General features: G+C 53.0%; 1 protein-coding gene across 1 annotated transcript in view; it reads left to right on the forward strand.

The window, feature by feature from the left end:
• The first annotated feature begins 6,151 nt into the window (after positions 1 to 6,151).
• The window catches only part of ARHGAP45 (Rho GTPase activating protein 45), a 43,867-nt gene continuing 25,959 nt past the window's right edge, over positions 6,152 to 24,059 (forward strand). The window contains exons 1-4 of the mRNA XM_074978602.1: positions 6,152 to 6,274; positions 9,993 to 10,323; positions 19,660 to 19,803; positions 23,139 to 23,223. Of these exons, the coding sequence (XP_074834703.1) occupies positions 6,152 to 6,274; positions 9,993 to 10,323; positions 19,660 to 19,803; positions 23,139 to 23,223 (683 nt within the window). The remainder of the gene's footprint in view (positions 6,275 to 9,992; positions 10,324 to 19,659; positions 19,804 to 23,138; positions 23,224 to 24,059) is intronic.

A 24,059-nucleotide genomic window follows, 5' to 3' on the forward strand; every position in this document is an offset into this window, starting at 1 on the left:
CCATTGCAGAGAAACTAAATGAATTTGTTGCTTTGGTCTTCACAGCTGAGGATGTGAGGGAGATTCCCAAACCTGAGCCATTCTTTTTCAGTGACAAATCTAAAGAATTGTCCCAGATTGGCGTGTCATTAGTGGAAGTTTTGGAACCAGCTGATAAACTTTATAGTAACAAGTCACTGAGACCAGATGCCATTCACTCAAAAGTTCTGAAAGAACTCAAATCTGAAATTGTGGAACTATTAACGGTGGTTTGTAACTCATCCTTTAAATCAGCTTCTGTACTTAATGACTGGAAGATAGCTAATGAGACAACAATATTTAAAAAGGCTCTAGAGGTGACCTTGGCAATTACAGTCCAGTAAGTCTAACATCAGTACTGGGCAAATTAGTTGAAACTGCAGTAAAAAATAAAATTGTAAGACACGTAGACAACCATAATTTGTTGGGGAAAAGAAACATGGTTTCTATGAAGGGAAATCATGCCTTAGTAATCTACTAGAGTTCTTTAAAGGGGTCAAGGGGAATCCCGTAGATACAGTATGTTTAGATTTCCCATAAAACCTTTAACAAAGGCCTCACCAAAGGCCCTAAGTAAAGTAAGCTGCCATGGGATAAGAGGGAAGGTTAATAATATTTTTTGAAAAAGAAAAGAGGATGGTACCATCCACAGCTGTCACTCTGGTGTTTTCACCACTGCTAAATCCACAGAGAAACTCAACCAAAACAGCCTGCTCACTCTCTTTAAAAAATGCACCTCCTGACCTACTAGTGAGTACTGATAATTATTAATGTGGATATTGTACTTACAGGCCAAGCAGGCTGGGTTGTGCTAGGTTGTCCCTGATGTGCTGGGTGCTGTAGGCACGTATCGTAAATGACAGATTGACAGGTTCTGACACAGTGCTAGGAGCCCTGCTTCAAACAGTCTCTTGCTTCGTTTGTATGACTCTACAGCAGCTCGCTGTTGGGAAAGTGGCACAGCAGTTGTTACGGCCATAGCAAACAACTCACATTATTCTGATATTTATTGTTCAAACCAACTAGCCACACTCAACAGGCCCAATAGCCCCTTGTGGCTAGCATGTTGGGCACCAATGGCTTACAGCCTCCAAAGGGCCACAGCTGTGCACCTGTGCCTACGAAGCCCTTGAAGTGCAGATGTGCCATAAATCTGATGCGATTCCACTGAACGTTTGGATCAGACATTGCTCGCAATGTCGCTCTGTTGCTGCCAGACCCGGAGCCCTGTATAAATAAGCATCACACTCCCTGCTTTAAGGAGACATATGGACCATTTTAGAAAATAAAAATAAACCTCTTACTAAGACCTGCCCCCCTTGGGGTGGGGAAGGGGGATCGGAGCATAGAGGAATTCTTACACGTGTGGCTCCAGGGAGGCTGTTGGGGGGCATGAAATTTCATACACGGGGGCACAGCACGATCAGCTGCTGGCACTCAGGCTCATCCATCTCATTAACATGTTGAAATCCATTCCTGTTTTTATGTGTGCGTATTCACATTTACACACTGGTTAATAAAGTTTTTACATTCCACAGACTTATTTTCTTACACAGGCCAAAAGGGTTTTGTTTTGGGTTTTGTTTTTCTTTTCCTATGAACATAACCAAAGCTTCCGTCGGTTTGGGTTACTCTAGATAGGCTGGGGGGGCCCTGCTAATTGCAGGGATGAAAAGCGAAGCCCAACGTAAAAAGTTTGGTTGCCCAACCTAGAGAACCAAAAGGGCGAGAAAGGATTAGAGAGAAGAGTGAGAGGGACAAGAACAAGGGGAGAGAGGAGACGCAGGGCAGTGGGGTAGAGGGGGTGCTAACAGTGCAGCCATAGATTTCTAGCTTGGCCACTAACCTGCTGGATGAAGCCACTTCCCTGCTCTGTTTCTCTTTCCTCTCCCAGCTGTTTGTCCATTTAGACTGCAAGCTCCTTGGGACCAGGACTGTCTCATACCTGGTGTCCATACAGTGCCTGGCACCTGTCGGGGAGGGTGACCAGGCAGCAAATCAGGAAGGAGGGAGGAGAGGGGCAGGAGGAGTTTATATAAGACAAACCCCCAAATATCTGGACTGTCCCTATAAAATCAGGGCATCTGGGCCCTCTTTCATCAGGGTTTTTAAGTGCTACCGTCCTACAAATGCCAAAAGCCAAGAGCATTTTTCTTCCTGGCCAGAAACTGAAACTGAGAAAAAGCTAAAGTGTTAAATCCAAACCCCACAACTTCTCGGGTGCTCAGAGGGGAACCCCAAGGCCCAGACAGCCTCACCCAATATACATTCTCCCACGGTTTCATTGCCCATTCTCACCAATGGATGGCGGCAGAGTTCACCTAAACGAGCCGGTCTCAAACTTATTTGCCTGAGTCCCCCCCCTTTTCAGTGACTGTAGCAGTTTATGCATCTCCTCCCCCCACCCCATCAAACACACACATCAACGTGCAACTCTCAGTGAACATAACACACCGCAAGGCATTGATTCAAACAGCACCGAGCAGCCATTAACAAGAGGAAAAGCAAAACTGCGATTGTGGCCAAGGCTCACCAGCCAGCCTGCACGGCATGTCGTAGCCAATGGGTTTGCATCCATGGATTGCAGCAACTTCGGAAAATGCTACGCAAGCATCACGGAAGCCCAGCAAAACGTACAGAGCCACTTACAAAGGCACAGCCCCGCCTGAGGGCCTGATATGTAGTGAGGAACCAGCTTTACAGTTGTCCATTGCTGTGGGCAGAGTTCCCTGGAAGCCGAGTGCTTGGGCAGCCACCCAGGAGGTTCAGGTGCTGCCCAGCTGATGAGCGGAGTGGACAGAGCCATCAGAGTGTGTATCTATGGGTGGTGCATATCCCAACTGCCTTGGTGCATATAACAAAATTCATTCTGCACAGGGATGGAAAAAAATAGAGGGAACCTTGGCCATGGGTAAAATGTGTGCAGTACATTCTCCCCTGAAAGCTTCTCATGCCCCCCAGAAGATATCCTGTGGCCCCCAGTTTCAGAACCTCTGACCTAAAGTGACCAGCCCAGCCTAGCCTAGCTCAGGCACCTGCGGGTTAATAATACTGAGGGCCCCAAACTTGGCATGTTTGTCTCCTGTGAGACTGCCCTGAACTGCACCAGCTACCCAAACTGCCATCAGTCCATGGGCAAGTCCCCAGTCCCAGGCAGACTCTGCCCCTGGAGCCTTTCAGCCGGGCATCCCAATGCTCCAGGTCCTCTTCAGGCAACCGAGTGCAGGAGCAGTTTGCCTAATAACTGCAGGATCAAGCCCTCACATTGCACTGTTGTGTTCTCATTTATGCTAGGACAGGGGCTTAAAATGGGAGGAAAGGGCCCAAGAACAGCCACACTGGGTCAGACCAAAGGTCCATCTAGCTCAGTATCCTGTCATCCAACAGTGGCCAATGCCAGCTACCCCACAGGGATCCAGCAGGGTACAGGAAGCCCAGCATAAGGTATAGCAGCCCTGAGGCTGCTCTAGCATGCACCGGGGTCAAGAAGGGCTTGGGCAAGCCCTTGGTCAAGAAGGGCCTTGAAGAGCCCCAGATTGCAGGAAGTCCACGAAAGACTTAAAGCCTCCTGAACAACACACTCCAGCCCTGCCTCAAATACAGAAATAGAGGAACTGAGACTCAAACCCACAAGCCAGCCATGCCTCATCAGGAGTGGGGGCAGAGCCAGGAATGTGAAACTGGCATGCCTCCTCACTGATCCTCCCTCCAAGAGCAGCCACACAATGGCCTCCCTATCCCAGGGCACCTCTTTGTGGCATGTCCCAGGACTGCAGCCTCTCCTGTTCCGGTGGTGTGTGCAGCAACCCAGCTCTCCCACTGGGTCATGCTAAAAGTCTTGTGTCTCCTGGGGGGAACAACATCGAACCATCTAAACTCCAGCTCCACAGACTCTTCATCCCTCTCAAAGGATCTGCTCAAGTTTTCTTCCTTCTGTTACTGAATGCAGCATCCAACTCCCCCTGGGCCACTCACCTTCCAGCCTTCTTCCCTGCAGACTCCTGTCCCGGCCTGCTCTAGGAGCAGCTGGCTTCACCCTTCAAGGTTGTCCCAGGGCACAAGCTCCCTCCTGCAGGCCCCCTGGAGGGTCCTGTCTCAGAGAGCAGAAATCCCCAGTGATCTCGCTCTTCATTCTTTGCTCTCTCTTGCCCTGCAGTTTGGTTTACCGTACTGGCTCTAATACTTAATTACCTGCCTCCCTTCCAGGGGCCACCGAATGGGTCTGTTGGGTTGTGCTGCTGTCAGTGTGGGGTTGTGACACACCATAACCAAAGGTCATGATATTTTTTCCATCCGTGTGCAGAATAAATTTTGTCACATGCACAATGCAGGTGTGAACGCGCACCACCAAAAGACACCCATGCTGCTGGCTGTGGGCACTCTGCTAATCAGCTGGGTGGTCTGAACAGCTGTGGGTGATCTGCCAATCAGCTGGCCATCATCTGCATCTCTCCTGGCTGGCTGCCCAAGCACTCAGCTTACAGGGAACTCTGACCATCGCAGGGTTGTAAAACGGGGGGAAGAAGGCTGCGTGGATAAATAAATGATAGAAATAAAGATGATCAGATGTTCTGGGGTTAAGACAAAGAGAACCAGGCCAATATCATCAGCAGGGGAATTTTCAAAAGCAGAATAGGTGATGTGGTGCCTGACTCCCTTTAAAACTGAACGGGAACTGGGGTGGTGGAGTAAATTCTCCTTTTTGTCTTTCAAAATTTCCCCTGTAATCTCTCCTGGCTTCAGTTCCCATCTGTAACTCAGGGGGCCAATGAAACCTTCAGAGAAAGCTCATCCCAAGGAGCCAGAGACAGAAATCCAGCCCCCCGCACAAATGAAGATCACAACCTACTTTTCCCCTCCCCACTTAAAAAAATAGTCAACCCCTAAAAACAAAACAGAAAAAGAGGAATCGAGCTGCTCTTTTCTCTCTTTCTGCACATTTGCCTTTTCCTGTGAAGTGTTTGCAGGTTAGCCTGACACACCAATCAGGAAATAAGTCTGCATCACATGCTTCAGCCCTGACAGTTAACAGCGGAGCTAATGTGGTTGAATTGTTAAGGGAGTCGCGCCTGAGTTGGAAGGGTTGTAGCTACACAGGGCATCGTCCAGATCCAGACCTGGTGGATGGAAACAGAAAGACAGAGGAAGCGACCCTCTGCTGGGAGCTAAGGGGCAGGGGACCCTCAGAGGTCGGACACCAGAAAGACCTTTCTCCACCTTTCGGAAAGATGTTTTCCAGGAAGAAACGCGAGTTGATGAAAACTCCCTCAATATCGAAGAAGAGCAGGGCAGGAAGCCCCATACCGCAAACCCCATCTGTAAGTAACGCTGCATCCTCTTCCTCTGATCAATGCAAATGTGAATGGCTAGCTGCAATGGGAAGGAGGCGAGCTTAGGACAGTGGGGTGGGAAGACCCCCAAGGAAATAGTCTATCTGTGTGGGACATTGGCTCTGAAGACAAGAGAAGATCAGATTAAACGGGGGAGGAGAGTAGAATCACATGCAAGGACGGAAGAAATTAAGAGGCGGCAGCAGCAACGATGAGAGAGAGAGAAACGATCAATTAATGGGAGAGTCGGGTACAGTCTATGGAAGGCTACTTTGCACGCACCAGCAAAGCGGCTGAGCCAGGTGGCACAGAGGGGACGAGATCAACAGGAATTCACCTTCATTTACAATAGAGAGAAAAGAAATCAGAGTTCGGGGGAGAGGATCTGGGGTGTTCTTCCTCCGGGGAGCCCAGCCCAGCTCTGGGAGGAGGGAGCCGAGGGCCAGGCATGTATGGGTGGCTTTGAAACAAACCACCCAGGGTTTTAAAGCAGGCAAAAAGGGAAGCTCCAGCTTCATCTTCCTGCTGCTTTGGAAACAACTGTGCTTGAGATACACACGCACACACACGCATGCACATACGCACGCGCACACACACACACACTCACTCATACACACACCCCTCCTTAGAGACAGACGTGATTTAAAATATAGATTCTCCGAGGGATGGGATAGTCCAAAAGGCATCAAAAACCATCCAGCAGCTACTTAGAGAGCTCCCCCTTCCGTGTCCCTTCTGGGCCAGTCCTTGGAGGTTAGTGGATGGGCCCAGCCCGTCGGCCCCTCATTCGCAAGATCAGAGGGATGCTGAGCAAACGCGCAGCTGGGAAGAGCAGCTACAGCCCATACTCTGTAGGGCTCAGAAGGATGTCGGCGAAATCTGGCCCCCTGGACTCCTTCTCCAGCAGGCCCAAGGTGTGGCTGAAGGTAGGTGGGAACCAAGGGGCTGCTTCAGCCCATGAAGCTCCACCCAGGGTGCAACAGGGAAACGGGTGGAATCGAGGCTCAGGATTTCCTACCAGCTTCCTTGTCAAGCCGCCCTGGGAACAAAGTTGATCGGTCACAGAAGGAGCCAGCAGCTGGTAACAAAGGGGGCTGCATGGTGGGAGCATGCCCCCAGCTAGGGGTCTGCGGGAATCGGGAGATCCCTCTCTGCTCAGTTTGCTGGTGGTTTCTCTCTTTGGGCTCTTGGAAGTCACAGCCCTTGGCAGCCTCCTGGGAGTTCACTTCTCTTTTTTTGTCCCTGGGCCTCATGCAAAGCCTGGTGCCAGGTTTTATGGGCAAAGGGGCCCCATTTCTTCCCCGCACAGGGACAAATGGGGAAGCCTCTGCTGGGCAAAAATGCTGCCACCACGTGGCCCGGTCGCTGCCAGCTGGGGTCGGCTTTGTCATGCTTGCCGAGCACTGGGCAGAGACCCAGCAAACTTGTTTCACACCCAGGCTGCTGAACACCCGCCTGATCAGAAAGTCCAAAAGCAACATGGGTCTGAACCGCTGGCTTAGAGGTGGAAGGTGTCCCCAGTACCCCAAGGTGTGAAGTCCCTTAGGGGTGTTTCCATAAGGTCCTTGCTCAGACAGTGGTCTCCTGGGGCTGTCCTAGGCAACTCCTGCTCTATGTGTGGTACTAAATAATACGCCTTTGCCAGAGGGAAGGCTTCATCCATGGTTGGCTGCTCCATGAGGCTGGCTGGTCCTTTCCTTTGTGTAATTGAAACTGTTTGTTACCAGCCGTGGTTTCTGATGCAACCCTCTGCTCCCAAACCAGGCATGGCTGGTAGGGAGTGGCTCGTTTGTCTCCAATCTGCAGCGGTGCCCTCCTCCGCCTCTTTGTTTTCTGCAGCGTTCTCCTGTTATTGGCTTTGAAAGACTGGAGATCTTCCCAGTCCAGACACACCCACAGGGCATTTCACAGGCAGAGCCTATAGAACAGGCAATGCCAGATAAAAGGTGAAAGAGGAATGTATCAAACCAAATGCTGCTGTCACTTACACCTACTGGAGTCCCTGGAAGTCAACAGGACTGTATGGGTGTCTCTGGCACGTCACATGCTCTTCCTCCAGCACTGATGCACAACAGGACTGAGAAGTCCTGAATTAGACCGGAAGTTCGCCTCCACAGGGAGCCAACTAATCTTAAGAGTTGGAAGTGGAAAAGCTCCCATAAGGATCGGGATGTTGAACCATCAGGTGGTGGCTATTGGGTCGTGACAACGCCACATCGTCTTACATCCCAGAATGGTGTCTTGCTCATACTGTGAGATCACAGCACATCACCTAAGGGGGACCCTCTCGCCTGGAGGCAATGTGTGTCTTCTTGCACCCTCAGCTGTGCCTGAGCATCAGAGGAGACGGCTGATCTCTCTGCTTCTCCGTGCGCTCCTCCTGGCTCTGGTCAGTTTTGCACCAGCCATAATCTTGACGGCATTTGTGCAGGATGACAACGTATTGTCCCATAGGCTGGATCCAACTCCAGACCTAAACCCAAGGCAGCACGTGGAACAAAGCCAAGTGCACAAACAGAATAACCTGTTGTAAGGCCATGTTGTGGAACCCCATGTGACCTATTGTCAATCTACCCAGTAAAGCCCAACCCAAAGTCATATCATATGGCCTAGGGTGGTTAACACTGCCACTCCACATAGCAAAGGAGGCCTCGGTGCAGACAGAGACCCCAACAGAGACAGTGAGGGAGAGGTGAGCAGTAACGGTTATAAAGCAGACAGCCCACGAGCACATGGAAGGAACCAGCTACCAGTGATTAGAAACATCTGTGGTTTCAGAGCTGATGACGGACGCTTGTGAAAGGTCCAACCTCGAGGGCTGTTTACGTGTTGAAAGCCGGGGGCGGGGGTGTGAGGGGGAAGTCTTGGGCAACTGCGACTGTTAAGGTCACATCAAATTTTCACCCATGTGACTTTGCTTTCTGAGCTCCTTCGGGTGTTGCCGGTGGTACAGGGGCCGAGTTTATAAAATTCCGTGCTGGGCTGTTGCTGTGCGGTGCCGAGTGGTGGATCCAGGAGGCAAATGGATCGGTACTTCAAAGTCTAGGCTAGGGACATTCTACACTCCTGGAACTCTTTGGAACCACATCCCAGTCTGGGCAGCACCTCCAGAAGGGAGGTGATGGGACAGAGAGAGACCTGTGAGCCTCCCGGAGGCCTGGTCTACACTAGGGATCAAAGTCAATCCCAGATATGCAATTCTAGCCATGCCATTTGCATAGCTAGAATCGACGTATCAGGATCAACTTTCTTCCCTGATGGAGATCAGGGATCTTCGGGCTCGTTACGACATCCCTTACTCTACGCATCAGCAGGGAGTACCAGGGTCGACTGACGAGCCCAGGAAGATTAATTTTGCCATGTCTTTGAGATCTTTGAGCCTCTCAAAACCCAACAGCACCTGTGGTCCTGGACCAGAGAGCATTGGTGGCTGGAAGCCTGGTGGAAGGAGGGCTGGGAGCTGGGAGCTGGGAGCCCTGTTGGAGCTGGGAGCCCAGCCAGGCCGGTGGCAAGGGGCTCGGCAGTGACTTCCCCTGGTTCAGCTAAGTTCCTCATTCAGATCTGATCAGGTCCCAAGGGTGCTGGACTAGAGAGGTCCACCCTGTAGTGCCATGGTAAATAAGCCAGTGAATTCACATTGCAGCATCTCTTTGGAGTAATGCTGATTGCAGATTTGGCTCCTGCATTGCCGAGCTCTGAGCAGCCCTGTTCTAGTTGCTAGTGTGATCAGTGCTGTCTTGTGCCAAGAATTCTGTAATCATTTTGTTCTACTGGAATCATAATTCACCTCTGCTCAGTGATTTGGTGATTCACGGGGGGGACCCCCCCCCAATCGCTGACCTGAACTCTGATTGTTGTCGGCAGGTGTTGCAAGCCCAGGGTAGAGAGTACAGCTCTGAGTGGTGCCTCATTTAAACCTGACAACTTTTATTCACAATGCCATCATTTTCTTCACACCAACTGGGTCGCTCGCTGTCTTCATCTCTGGAGACTGTCCCCAGTTGCCAGGGGAAATCTTCCATCCATTCCTTAACCCTTGTGTTGCTCTGAAATGCCAGCTTTATAGACACCTTCACTGATGATAAGCCAAGTGCCCTCCATCACAGGATCTCAAACCAGTTGACAAACATAGGGCTAAATTCTGATCTCCTTTAGCCCGGTGAAAATGCAGAGTCACCCCTCTGATTTCAAAGAAGGAGTTACACCTGGGGTTGCTGGCATCAGAATCTGGCCCATTAACTCATTCAGTCTCCAAGCCTCTTTCTAAAAGATTCCTAAATGGGGAGACTGAGGCACAGTTCAATTAGGCGACTTGCCCAAGGTCTGCAAGAAAATCAGTGGCAGAGCTAGGAGGCCCTGACTCCTAGTACCCAGCTGTAACAACTAGCTACAATCCAGTCTCAGGGCCAGGGATAAAAGTCAGTAATACAGTTTCCCAGACCTCCCCCGGCTTTAACCGCTAGACCCCACTCCTTGGACTCTCGGTCTCCTGCACTCCCCCGGCAACTGAGATGAGGGTTTGTAAGTCTGAGGACAGCCTTGGTACCACGGATGGGGCTGGCTCCTCCTCACTGACTCAGGGAGGGTTGGAAGAACCTGCCCTTCTTGCCCCTAATACCCTGACGTATCTTCTTGACCCTTCAGGAGCTGCCACGGAAGGATTGCCTGGAAGCACCGAGTTCCAGCCTAGCGGACTTGTCCATGTCCAGCTCCAAGCTGAGCAGCAGCCCCAGCACCGTGGGCACGCTCAAGCGCCCCACCAGCCTGAGCCGGCATGCCAGCGCAGCTGGCTTCCCTCTGTGCCCTGCAGGAACACGAGGCGTCGCCAAGGGACAGAAGACCCCTGCCTCTTACAGCCCCATTGACAGTGGCGAGGGGACCTTCATCGACGTGGAGGACATCTCGCAGCTCCTGGCCGACGTTGCCCGGTTTGCCGAGGGGTTAGAGAAGCTGAGAGACGTGGTTCTCAGGGATGGTAAGTGCCCATGACCCTCGGGGCCCTCCTGCTCCCATGGGGGTATGTCACTGGCCTGTGTCGGGGCATGGAGAAAGAAGGAGTCTCCTCTGCTTAGCTAAGCTGAAAGCTAGCTGGCTGTAGCGGAAACTGTAGCAGCTCCTGCACTGAGCTCCAGAGGTTCCGGGTATGAGTCTGCCTCTGGGCGGTTACATGAGCCCCACGGAAAGGCCTGAAAGGGTCTCTCTCCTGTCTGGTAAAGAACAGGGTAGGGAGAGGTGTGAGAGAAGGAAGGGCCCACAGGCAGGCCAGTGGAAGGGAGCCCATAGCAGAGCAATAGGGCAGCCCTGGATTTGCAGCTGCTGATTCCTGGATGCTCCTGTTTTGGGGTGCCTAATGTGAGCCCCCCGGGACAGATTTCCCAGAGGTGCTAGGCACTGGCACCACTTGGTGACTTCAGAGGGCACAAAGCCCCTTGGACAGTAAGGTCTGAGAACGTGCCCCATAAAACAGGCCCTGAGAACCAGAGAAAAATCAGGGCCTCTCCCTGTTCGCAGTGGGAGGTGGGCTGGCAGTGGGGACACTGGCTGATTTGACTCCTGCAGTCAGCACTTGACTGTTCTATAGAGACAAGCCCAGGGCTACTGGAACAGAAGGGTGGGGGGCTAAGGGGGAAGTTGCCCCAGAGACTAGGGGTTTAAAGGGTCCCAGGGCTGTGGGCCCTTTTAAATTGCCACCAGAGCCCCACACAGCTCTCCGGGTGGCACTGGAGGCTGGCTGTTCCTAGCCCGCCCCTTACACCCAAGGTCCCGCCCCTTCCAAGGAGGCTGGAGTGAGCCTCTCCACCTTGCCCAGTGCCTTCGGATATCTGGGGCCAGCTCTGAACAGGCCCATGGGGCTGGTGTCTTGTGCATGCACCGGGGAGGATCAAGGCCATGCTCTGGCCTCCTGGCTCCGACGTCAGCGCCAGTCTTGTGCTCAGCTGCAGCCCATGCCAGTCACACAGCTGTGAATCACCCGCCTAGGTCATGGCAGCTTGCAGCTGGCACGCTGGAACCACCCGACCCCCTCCCTGATGTCAGAGCTCCATTCCCCCCCCCGAGCACTGGGGACAGAAGAAGCAGCAGCTTCGGCAAGGTGGGAGGAGACAGGCTGATTGCAGTGCACTGGCATCAAACCCCGTGTGCACGGGCACAACGCCGCAGAAATAATCCCTGTGAGATCTCACTTCCTGCGTGCCTGGCAGTTTGCCTGCCCTCCTCACCTCTCCCCTTCGAACCTGGGCAGTCCCGTGCAGGCTTACCCGTGCTGGACAGGAGAAGACTAACGGAGCTGCACAGGGGACGGGGAATCAGGAGCTCTGGCATTCTAATCCTGGCCCTGACACTGAGCCCCTGAGCATGCCCCTTGCCTGTTCCGTGCCTCAGTTTCCCCAGGAATATTACTCACGTGGCTCCCTCCCATGCAGGTTGTGAGGATTAATGACTTTAAGAGACTTGGGAAAAGGAGAGAATTATACGAGTGCTACTGAATAATCTGATCCCTGTTAGAGCCTTGGGAAATCCCAAAACACTTGGCAAAAGTAACCACACAGAGCTAGCAGCAGTAGTAGTAAATGTCTTCCACACCTCCAGCTTGGAGCATAGGCCATGGGGACAAGGTCTTTGGACCACTCCCCCGCCGAGCAAGGCAGCGTTCTAGCAGTGCAGGCTGGGAGCCCGCAGTTGCAAAATGCTGCTTTTGAGTTCTCCCCTGCCTCAGTTTCCCTTGGTCTGCTCTTCACTGCACTTTGTGTCCTGGTGTACCCTGTGCAAAAGGGACGTAAACTGTTTTTGGCTCAGAATTCACTGCTCCCTCACACTGGTGGGACCATGAAGCAACTCCCTGGGCCCGAGCCCAGCATAAACCAGGGGCAAGTCCATGGAACTGAGTGGAACAATTTTGTTAGTGGGGGTGATGAGAACCTCTAAGCAAACTGTAAGCCCTGCATATAATGAAAACCGCTTCAAGCCAGGGGATGCTGGAGCACCCGCCCTCTCCCACTCCCACCTAATTCTAGCACCTAGGGGAACAAACCAGGCAGAAAGCTAAGGGGAGGAGAATCAGATTCGCAGGTAGACTAGAACCTGGGGCCTCTGGAGTTTAGTCCATGAGCGTCTCCACATTGAGCTAAAAGCCAAGCTGTACTCAGCTAAAGCTGCCAAGGAGACTTTCTTTCTCTGTGTAAGTCACCTAGGGGCCACGCCATGGGCCAGTGAACCTAGGTGTGTGGGTTACACGAGCTAGGAAGGTCTCCACCACCTGGACTGCTCTTGCACAGAGAACCCCACCTCCCCGATGCCAGAGAGCTGGGTTAGTGTCTCAGCACTGGAATCAATGCAGTCTGATCGATCCCTCCCAGGGGCGAATGACCTCAACTCCACTGCACCTGGTGCGCTCGGGCACATAGTGGGAGCCAAGCTCCGCAGGGTGGACTAGGCAGGAGACACTGTGCCCCAGCTAAGGGCCTGCGGATGTGTGATTTTTAATACCCTGGGAATCCCCCTCAGCTGCTCTCCTCAGCCAGCTGCACTGGTTCTGCTACCAATTGTGCTGTTGCATGCCACAGCCATTTGGGGCAAGGGCCCATGACCTGACCCCCAGCCAGCATGGGCCCACATTTCTAATGTCTCACCCGGTCTACAGAGACTGTCACTCCTCAGTGGAATGCAGCTACCTCTGGGGTGGAAGAAGTGGGGGAGGAGAGCAGGGTCTGGGGCAGCTGTGAAGAGGAAAAGAGAGGAGGGAGAGCAGAGGGTGAACAGGCTAGAAAAGGGGCAGATGGGGTGAGGCAGCACCTGCAGCTGAGAATGGTAATGAATCAGAGGTGGGGAGGTCTCTCCTGCCTTGCTGGGGTGGCTGGAGCTGCCTGTCTCTTGCAGATAGTCTCTGCAATGACCTTGGGGGCTGGGCACTGGTGCACAGGATGACCAGAGGGGGACAATGGGCTCTTAATCCCTACAGCTACAAAAACATGTGGGGACCGGTCTGGGCCCGTCTCCAGTGGAGCCGGGATTCCCCAAGTTCCTGCTTTCACCTGCTCTTAGTGCTGTGGAATGCACCCCCCACCCCCCGGCCTCCAGCCCCTGCCACTCCACAGCACTGACTGGACACCTGCCTCCAAAGAGGTGGGGCTGGTAGAGTGGCAGAGGGGGGTCTTCACAGGGTCTGCGGGTGGTTCTGGAGTGGATGCACTGGCTGGTTCCCATATGTGTGTGGAGTCACTCTGAGGCAGGGAGCAGAAAGCCAGACCCTGCCATGCCCTGGAGGACTTTGCTCACCCCCCCAACCCCTTTCTCCCTCCCCAGCCCCGGTGGCTGTGCTGTCACTTTACTCCAGCAGTTCCTCCTGGCCCTGGCACTGCCTGCCCCGCCAGGCGAAGAAGAGGGGTATGGCCCAGCAGGGGAGGGGGATCTGGGACAGGATAACATGACTTCCTGCCTGCAAGCTATTTTCATCGGCCTGCCTTTCCTGTTTACGCGACTGCAGCGCCAGCGATGGCGGGTGGCACCCAGATAAAGCCCTTGGAGTGGCAGCGTGCACATTCCTTGCCTTTCCCTGAACCCCTTTTGCCCTGGGAAGGAGCTGCAGTTCCCAAAGGCCAGTAAAAGCAGCTCTCTTCTGGACTCAGACCCCAGGCTGGAGGCGGGAAGTGGCCCTGAGATCTCTGCCCTGCCCCCTTTAAGAGGCATTGCTCTCTGTAGGAGGCAAAGGAAACTATATTTCCCGCACCCCTCGCTAGGGTGGAGTCCAGCTGGGGGTCACATGATGACTTGTTTTTTCATTGCCAGCCTTGCAAACGTGTTGACCCGCTCCCTATTTCAGTGAAAAACCAACATCGCGAGGCCCTCGTGTAATGTCGGGCGGGTGCCCCCACAGGCACAGACCCATGATTCAACCCGTACAAGGGCAGGGAGAAATCTTGGGCCCAAGATTTGATTTTGGACCCAGTTTCCAGATGAAAACCCACCTTGAAGTATGGCTCATCTCACATCCCCAGCTCAGCCAGCCCCGTGTGGGCTGACAGAACAGTGTTCCCTTAAATTTTTTCTCCCCCATCTGTGTGCGGAATAAATTTCGTTAATGCACTGAGGCATGCACAATGTGCACCACCCACAGAAACACAGGCTGCCGGCTGTGGAAGCTCTGCTAACCAACTAGGCAGCAACTAAATCTCTTCTGGGCAGCCGCCCAAGTGCTCAGCTTACAAGGAACGCTGTTAGGGGGTTGGAGTAGGAAGCCGGTTTTGCACTGGGTGGGGAGAGACAAAGGACCAAATCCCAGGGTGCTGCACCTGTTTACACCAGCCGTGAAATTAACCTATCAAGCGACGGGTCTGTGGAGGGGATAGAAGGAGAAGGTCAAATAGCCTTTGTAGCAGGGCGGGGGTCCCAAACTTCAATTCTCATTCTGCAAGAAATTCCAACTTTTTTTTGGTATGTGTGTGGGGGGTGGGGTGGCAGGGGACTGGTCTGAAATGGAACGAAATTTCATAATTTCCAGCCAAGCAAAATCGCTGCCCTCCATGGTTTTGAGCCAATAGGTTTGATTTCGACTTTTATTTTTTATATAAAAACGAACTCCTCCATGAAAAACCGTTTCCAAACGAAAACGTGAGAAGGTTTGGTTTTGATCCCCCCTTCCCGCCTGGAAATGAAATGGAGCTGAAATTGACGCCTTCCTGGGGAAAGATTCTATTTCAGCAAGAGAGGAACAGGCTCCATTGGGTGATTCTTTCCAGCCAGCTGTAAGCCCATGGGGGGGGCGAAGGAAAAGGGGAGGCTGGGCTAAGCAGAGGGCTCATGGGATGCCTGGAGGAAGCGTGGAGACGCTGGGGCAGGAGGGGTGGGCGCCTGGAGGGATGTGACCATGTTTGGGGTGGGGCGAATCCCATCATTTCTGTGGACCCAGCCCTCCCATTTGGTGTGGAGAACATGAGCAATGAGGGACGATTGAAAGAACTGGGCTTGTTGAGTTTAGAAAAGAGAAGGCTTAGAGGAGACAGGACAGCGGTTGTCAAGTACCTAAAAGAGGGTTAGAAGGAGGAGGGAGAAGAATGGTTCTCCTGGGCCTCTGAGGACAGGACAAGCAGCAATGGGGCTTAAACTGCAGCAAGGGAGGTTTAGGTTGGACATTAGCAAAAACTTCCCAGCTGTCGGGGTGGTTAAGTGCTGGAATAAATTGCCTGGGGAAGTTGTGGAATCACCATCCCTGGAGATGTTTAAGAGCAGGTGAGACAGACATTGGTCGGGGATGGTCCAGGCAACGCTCAATCCTGCCACGAGGGCAGGGGACTGGGCTCGATGCCCTCTCGAGCTCCCTGCCATTCTAGTGTTCCAGGATTCTATTAGTCTATCTCAGCTGAGCAGATCGCAGTCCTGGCCCTGCCCCCAGCCTCGCACGATCCTTCCCAGCCCCTCTGACCTCTCTACCTTCCATTCTGGACATAGCCTGGCAGCAGGAGAGTGAATCAATATGAAATCCCTTCCTCCTGACACTGCTAGAGGGCTGGGATGGGGTGGGGGGCTGGGAGGAGGGTTCTCTTTTATTCTAACCACTCAAACACCGCTCCGACGGGGTGAATGGAACACAGGGTTTCTGACTCTGGCTCCGCTGATCTATCCATGAGCTCCCCCATCCCAGCTGGGAAGAGAACCCCAGTGTCCAGGTGCTACATCACTTGCCCTACATCACTGTGCCTGGCCTGGGAAGGAGAAAAAATAGAGATGTTTTTCTCTGGAGATGCTGATAGCTTCTGTACCCCAAGGGCAGAACTCTACGGCACCGTCTCAATCTGTGATCGCCCACGGGGCAGAAACAAGGGAGGCCGATGGGCAGTGTTATCTGGAGCACAGCAGAAGGAAATGGTTTCCTGGGGAAGCTCCCAATATCCAACTTCCTTTCCTGCAAGTAAACAAACTTGCCGAGGGCCCTGGAGCCAGTGCCACTGCTCACTCCAAGAGGGAACTGGGCTGTGCGTAGGGAGAGCGGCCTGCTGATTTGCTGCATCCCTGAGCACAGCTGAGAAAACCCCTCCAGCAGTCACTCTGTGGCTTAGCAGGAACGAGGCAACGCAGTGCGTCTGGGTCCCCGCAGGCTGCGCGGCAGGAAGTTCACACTCCAGCAGGGAAGGAAAGGAAAGGAAATGAGGAGGAAATTCTGCAACTGCTTTCAAGGGAAAGCATTACCGAGGAAAAATCTCTGGGGTCAAACTCCACCCATCTCCTCTCAGCTGGCCCAGTCCCACCCCAGTCAGAAATAAACTCCCAGGGCCTGATTCTCTGTCGTCCTGCAGACAGGGGGTAAGACAGCCCAGCAGATGCTTCCAGTGCCAGACTGGGAACATTGAACATCTGCTTTGCACAGGTGTAAGTGACTGCACAGGGTGATGGAGGGTCAGCTCCACAGACACTGGTTGTGTCAGCCCATCACTCCCTCCCTGACAGGGAGCTGTGCTCAGATGTCAGGGGATACAGTGGATAACTGATGGAGACAGACAAAATTCTCTCTCTCCAACTGCCACAGCAGGGCTGTTCCTCTGGTCTGTACTCTTGGGCTGCATAGGTTCAAAGCACCCCAGGCCATGGTAGATTCCCACCACTTCCCATCGGGAAGCGGATCCCCATGTTTGGAGTCTATTTTTGTGACATTCACTTGAACTGTTCCTTGGGTCAATTTCATCTCATCGCTTTGCCTCTCCTTTCCCACGTTTTCTGAGAGGCTGGGAGCAAGTGTAGGGGCTGCTACTAGCTGAAGATGCATTTAGTACCATATCTGGAATAACAGCTACTCTACAGGTCCCAAAGCAAGCCAGTATCTTTAACCTGTTTTACAGATGGGGAAAACTGAGGCATGGAGAGGGGTTAGGACTTGCTCAAGGTCATTCATAGAGCTGGGACTAGGTTTCCTTTACGCCACCCCAGTGCTCTAGCCCCCAGACTACAGTGCTGCTACCAGGTATCTACCGCTAGTGCATGGAGACAATTAAAAGGCATGACTTCCTAAACCCCAATGGGGACAGCCCAGCAACCAGTCCGAGGCACAAGGCTTTATGCTCCTTCGGTGCTTCTCATCCAGAGGTCTTACGTCACTGCCCAGAAGTATTATTTCCATTTTTCCAGATGGGGAAACTGAAGCGCAGTTAAGTGACTGGCTCAAGGTTGCCCAGAGAGTCAGTGCTGGAATGTAGGGGCCAAATTCTCAGCTGATGCAAGCTGGTGGAGTTTCATTGAAGTCAGTTAGGCTACGCTGATTTTTTTGTCTCTCTCCCCTCCCCCCACCATAATATTTGAGACCTGCCCAATTCCCATGCACCAACCACTAATCCACAGGCTCATTGTGCAAAAGGCTGGCGGTTCATACCCCAGGGAATTCCCAGCGTTATTCTGAAAGGTCTTGATTCATCTCATCCCAGCTCCCCAGCTGAGCTTCTCTCCGACACACACGCTACTCCCTATCCTCGCCCGACAGCCAGGCGCTGAGCGATATCCAAAGGGCAAGTCTAATTTAACACGCAGCGCCCTCCCTGAAATCTCGATCCCGCCTTATTGTCTACCCTCTTTCCTGCCCTGGCCTCAGGCCTTTAAACCCAGCCAGGGCTGGAACGCGCAGGGTCTGACTTGGGAAGGATGGTTCTCAGGGAGGGGGGAAGATCGGGCTCCCAACAGGCGAGGGGAGGAGGTGCAAACCAAGTGAGAAACAGGAAGTGGATAGGGTGGGTTTTACTGGGCTTGGAGATCACGGAAGCCTGGATATCAGTTGGCAGAGGTGGGGCAGGAATGCTGGATTGGTTCATGCATAAGGAGGGAGACTTCCAGTCCCATCCACTCACGTTAGTTGCTGCCGGCCAGTCACTTGGAAGCACCATTTGTCTGTGGTGATGAATGCGCTTGTTCTAAAGAAGTGAGATGCATGGGCAGGGCAGTTGAGGCAACCTTCCTTGAGGCGGGGAGGAGGGGTGTGTACCGGTACAGTCCCTCGTGGAATGGGAGCCTGTACTAATTCCTGTCTTGGTGGGACAGTGGAGGTGCTGAGGAGTTCGAGTGTGAAGAGGTTGGGAGAAGATATGGGCAGGCCAAAGATACCAGCCGCAGGCAGGGTGCTGTGGTGGGGAAGGCGCCAGTAGAGAGGTTGAAAGTAATACCTCAATACAGAGCACCCCAGAGCCCCAGAAGGCTCCAGGCCCTAGAGGCAGAGTACATCTGGCTCCTTCCAAAGGTCCCAGGGGATTGATCAGCCAGAACATAAGACTAGCCACACTTGATCAGATCAAAGGTTCATCTAGCCCTGTATCCTGTGTTCTGACAGTGGCCAATGCCAGATGCCCCAGAGGGAGCGAACAAAACGGGTAATCATCAAAGTGATCCCTCTTCTGTCATCCATTTCCAGCCTCTGACAAACAGAGGCCAGGCATACTGTTCCTAACCACCCTGGCTAATAGCCACTGATGGTCCTAACCTACATAGATGAATTTATCTTGCTCTTTTTTGAACCCTGTTAAAGTCCTGGTTTTCACAATGTCCTCTGGCGAGGAGTTCCACAGGCTGACCCTGCGCTGCGTGAAGAAAAACTCCCTTTGGTTAGTTTTAAATCTGCTGCACATTCATTTCATTTGATGACCCCTCGTGCTTATGGGAACAAATAAATAACTTTTCCTTATTCACTTTCTCCACACTAGTCATGATTTTATAGGCCTCCGTTAAATCCCCCCACACCCTCTGCTTAGGCTCCTCTTTTGTTAGCTGAAAAGTTCCAGTCCTTTTAATATCTCTTCATAGGGCAGCCAGGAAATGGGGCGTCCCCTTGCCCTCCCCCAGCCCTGAACTGACTGATCAAGATGAGCTGGGTGGGTGCATTAGAATTCAGTTCAGAGTGATGTGAGTTCGGTCAATTTCAGCCTCTCGTGCTCTGGTACAACCGTTGCACCACTAGAAACGCCTGCTCAGACGGAACTCAGCTCTGCAACAGGTGCAGGGGCTGCGGCACAGGGTTCGGGGGTATCAGCACAGGTGGGGGAGCACAGCAGGCTGCAGGAAGGAGGAGGGAGCGCAGTGAAGCTCCTGGGTGGGGACTGAGGAGCTTGGTGGGGGAGCAGCACTGGAATAGCAGGACTAGAGCTGGGGGGAGCAGGTTTGGAGCAGCCGAGGACTTTGCAGGTGCGGGAAGGGGAGCTGCCTGTGCGGGAAGTCGCTCGCTATTACCCCAGTACACCTTGTCCTCCAGAGCCCCCTTGCCCCCCACTGAATGCACTGTACCGGATCAGCCTGCGTACCGCAGACGGAAGAGCTACAATGACTGCTCTGCCCCAATCTGTTGCAGATCCCATGGAGTCTCAGCGGCCACTCGCCCACGAGTGCCTTGGGGAAGCCCTGCGCATCCTCCGGCAGGTCATCAACAAGTACCCGCTGCTCAACACCTTGGAGACCTTGACAGCCGCCGGAACCCTGATATCCAGGGTCAAAGGTCAGTCCACAGCACCTGGCTCCTGCTGGGTCACAAGCCAACATCCTTTGCATCCAATCTGCAAGCCCTCCTGGCTCACACATGCAGCAGGCAGAGGCCAAGGGCTGAACAAGCCGGGGAGACTGAGCTCCCTTCTGCCTCTAGGGGAGCCCAGGGGGAGGCAGGGAGGTCAGATGCACAGATAGGGAACAGTGTCCCAGAAGCTGGTGCAGCTGCTGTCCAGAAGGGTGGAGACATCACCTCAGTCACCAGGGCTGGCAACCCAGCCCCGGCCACCAGGGCAGGCTTGCTCCCTATGGCCTGTTCCCCACAGCACTTTAAAATGACTCCAGGGATCAAACTCCCATTGCCAGTGTTCCCTCTAATTTCTTCCATCCCTGGATGGAATAAATTTTGTTACATGCACCAAGGCACATGGGGATGTGCGCCACCAATGGAAACACACACTCCCGGCTGTGGGAACTCTGCTCATCAGCTGGGTGGCACCTGAATCTCTCCTAGGTTGCCACCAATTCTTCTTCTAATTTCTTCCGTCCCTGGGAAGAATAAATTTTGTTATGTGCACTGAAGCATGTACGCATGTGCACCACGATCAGAAACACACGTTGCCAGCTGTGGGTGCTCTGCTAATCAGCCAGGTGGCACCTGAATCTCTCCTGGGCGCACTGAAGTGCTCAGCTTATAGGGACACTGCCCACCACTCCCCATAGGGAGAGAACCCAACGTCTGATGTTCTCCCTCCACCTGGGAACATTGCTAGATATTCAGCCCACGTTCTCCTTCGCTTGCTCACGCCACGATTTTCTGCATGCCCATTGGCGCAAGGTTGTACGGAACAGCCTCCTTTGGTCATTAGTGTGAACTATGCCCTGAGCCAAAGGCAGCATATGGCTGCTGTGCCCTGAAGCTGTGTGCAAGGGTGGTCATCCAGGAGAGATTCAAATACTGCCCAGCTGATTAGCAGAGCACCCACAGCCAGCAAGTATGTGTTTCCATTGGTGGTGCACATCGGCACATGCCTTGGTGCATGTAACCAAATTTATTCCGCGTGCGGATGGAAAAAAGTTAGAAGGATCCTTGCTGGGATCACAGAACCCTGTGGAGGCCTGACAGTCCTTTTACTTACATTGGTGTGGATTGAGAGCTGCGCTGTTGAAGTGATAGCAGTTACTCATGGAAGCTGGCAGGAGTGGACGCTCTCTGGGCCAATCCTTTGTTCTGTGTTTGTACAGCACAGCTGGGTCCTGGTCCATGACTCAAGCTCCAAGATGCTACAGCAATGGAAACAAACCAATAAGTGAGATCAGAATCAGGCCCTACCTACTTAGAATGCACTATGTTCCAAGGCACAAACAGCCATAAGGTGCCCGCCCCGTTTTTGATTATGAAGTCCCCTGCAACGTCACGGGGGATTTGGTGCCTAGTTCCTGTTTGTGCCTTTCCAAATGTGACTAGTAGGCTACGTCGACCCTTCCTAAAACCTTCGAAGTGGCCGTGTTAATGGCCAAATCGAAGAATACTAATGAGGCGCTGAAATGCATATTCAGCACCTCATCAGCATGCCGCCAGCTGTGGCACTTTGAAAGCGCTGCGGTTTGCTCACCCGCGGCTCGTCTACACCGGGGTCCTTTTCAAAAGGACATCACCAACATCCAGATCTCCTTATTCCCATGAGCTCAGAGGAATTAGAGGATTTCAATGGTAGTGGGGTCCTTTCGAAAAGGACCCCAGTGTAGACGAGCCGCGGGCGACCAAATGGCAGCACTGCTGGCAGCATGCTAATGAGTCACTGAATATGCATTTCAGCGCCTCATTAGCATTTTTCGATTTGGCCATTAGCATGGCCATTTTGAAGTTTTGGGTCAGCGTAGACACGGCCGTATTGTTCGAACAGCTAATGCTCTTAAGCTCCTCTTGCATGTTGATTTGAGGCAAAGAGATAGGAAAACAGCCACCTCCTTCTTCAGAGGCACTTAGAAAAGCATGCAATTGACTCAGGAGGAAATTCACACCTGGGGTTTAGACGAGAGGGAGCCTGAGAATGCAGCACCCAAAGCTGCTGTAAGGGCTGTGCTGTTATTCTTCTAAAGGTTGTTTGATGCGCCTGATTTTCATGGGCACAATTGCGCATCCTCCGCAATGTTCCTTCTAATGCATTCCATCCATGGGCAGAATAAATTTTCTTACGCACACCAAGACAAATGCAGATGTGCTCCACCAATGTGGCTGCTCTGCTAATCAGCTGGGTGGCACCTGACTCTATCCTGGGCGGCCTCCCAAGTGCTCATCTTCCATGCTTCGCTGCCCCCAAGGTCACTGGGTGTCTTTGGATTCAGGCCTTTGACAAGGGAGGACTTTGGGGCAGGGCAATTTGTTAATCTCAAGGCATTCAGAGCTCAGATTTGTGACTGGGCCTCCTAAATGCTACCGCAATAAAAATATTGAACCCCTAATCCTAATCGGCCACAATCTGCCAAAATCCCTGGCAGGGCTGCATATTTATGAGATGTGAGTCTGCCGAGCCTGGCAGTGCAAAACCTCCTGAGAGTGTAGTGTTACAACAGCAGTGGGGGAGGGGATGGCAGACTTAACCGCACACCCAGCACAACATTTTGTGTCACCGCCCTCATTTCCTGGACACCAAACGGTAACCACAGGGGGACAGGAAGTCCCTCCATAGCAGGGTGGAACAAGAGCTGCTGATCGGCTTACTCAGTGATTGCTTGTCAGGGCCTGGGCTGGCTCTGTGACATGCCAGCCATGGCCAGCACTGATCTGAGGCATTGTTAAAAATGAGGGGTTCCTCTAAGTCACGCAGGGGTTGACCTCAATAAGCAACAAGGCTGTGAGCCAGATTCTGGTCTTTTTCTCCAGGGGAGGGGCTTTATTTTGCATCACCGTGCAGCTGGTGCTGGCAAATGGAAAACAAGTGTAATACTATGAAACCCAATCAGGCTGAACCTTTCACACCTACTTTATGCGGCTGCAAATGGCTGCCCCTGGGGCAGGGCGATGGAGAAGCAAGCCCAGGGTGAAGGGAACACAGAGGGGGAATACCAGCCCCATAGCTGGCGCCTGAATCCACTAACCTGGGTTCTGAGACTTGTGACTGCAGGTTTTTTTGCAGTGTAGATGCCCTTGTTACGGAGGGCAGAGGTACATGAGAACTGTCACAGAGTGGCAGCTGAGCTGGTGAGCAGAGACGTTCACGGACGGGCTGTCAGGCTCACCCGTCTCCGTGTGTCAGGACCATCGCTGGGAAGTGGCTCTTCTCTGGGCCTGAAGGGCAGTGGGCGTCAGGTGCAAAAGGCTTTTTGCTTCTCTGTCATTTCCAGGTTTTCACTATGAGTCCAACAACGAGACGGACAAGCGGGAGTTTGAGAAGGCTCTGGAGACAATTGCAGTCTCCTTCAGTAGCACGTAAGCAAATCTCAGCGATCAGTGGGCTGGAGGGCCTCCCCCTCCAGCCCACCTCAACTGCCCCTAACCCTAGAGACCATGCTACTCCGCTCTCTCCCCTTGCACACGCCTGGACAAGGGGCAGCGCTCGGCCGGCACTGGCGAAACACTGATCTTTTGGTGTGCTGCCCCTCCCCGCCACCACAGAGTTCACAGGTTCCTTCTACCACTCACGTCAGTTGCACCCAAGCTGCTACTGAGAGCAGGAGCTCTGGTCCAGACATGCACCAGTCTCCTCCTGCTCTTGCTTCACCAGCAACTAAACCAGGGGTCAGCAACCTTTCTGAGGTGGGTGGGGGGGCGCGGGTGCTATTTGACTTTTGACCTCATTGTATGGGCCAAGTGTGGGTGATACTTTTTAAAGTCACGAGTAGTCCAGTTTACGAAGGCCTTGATAATAAATAAATAAATGCAGAGGCCGAGCTTTCCTGTGGAGGGGATGGTTGGTGGCATTAGCTGGTCTTGTTAATCCACAGCTTTGAGCAAGCTCCCGGCTGCATGGGGGAGGAGGTGATGGGGCTGAGCTCCCACCTCGCGTGCTGCTGAAAATCGGCTCGCATAGCGCTCTTGCACCCATCGCTGGGGGTCACTGACCCTGGCTCTAAACTGCAGGGGCTAAATCTCTTGAGGCTGATCCAATCCCTGCGGCCACCAATAGGCAAAGTCCTGTTGACTCCAACGTGAGTTGAGTCAGGCCTGGCAAAGTCCAGGGACCAGCACGCTGAAGCGGTACGCAAGGTCCTACGTGCTGTTTTCTGGGGAACAACTCTAACCACGCTGACCACATTCTCCCTCCC

This window comes from Carettochelys insculpta, chromosome 27 (assembly GCF_033958435.1).
Source record: "Carettochelys insculpta isolate YL-2023 chromosome 27, ASM3395843v1, whole genome shotgun sequence".
NCBI lineage: Eukaryota > Metazoa > Chordata > Testudines > Carettochelyidae > Carettochelys > Carettochelys insculpta.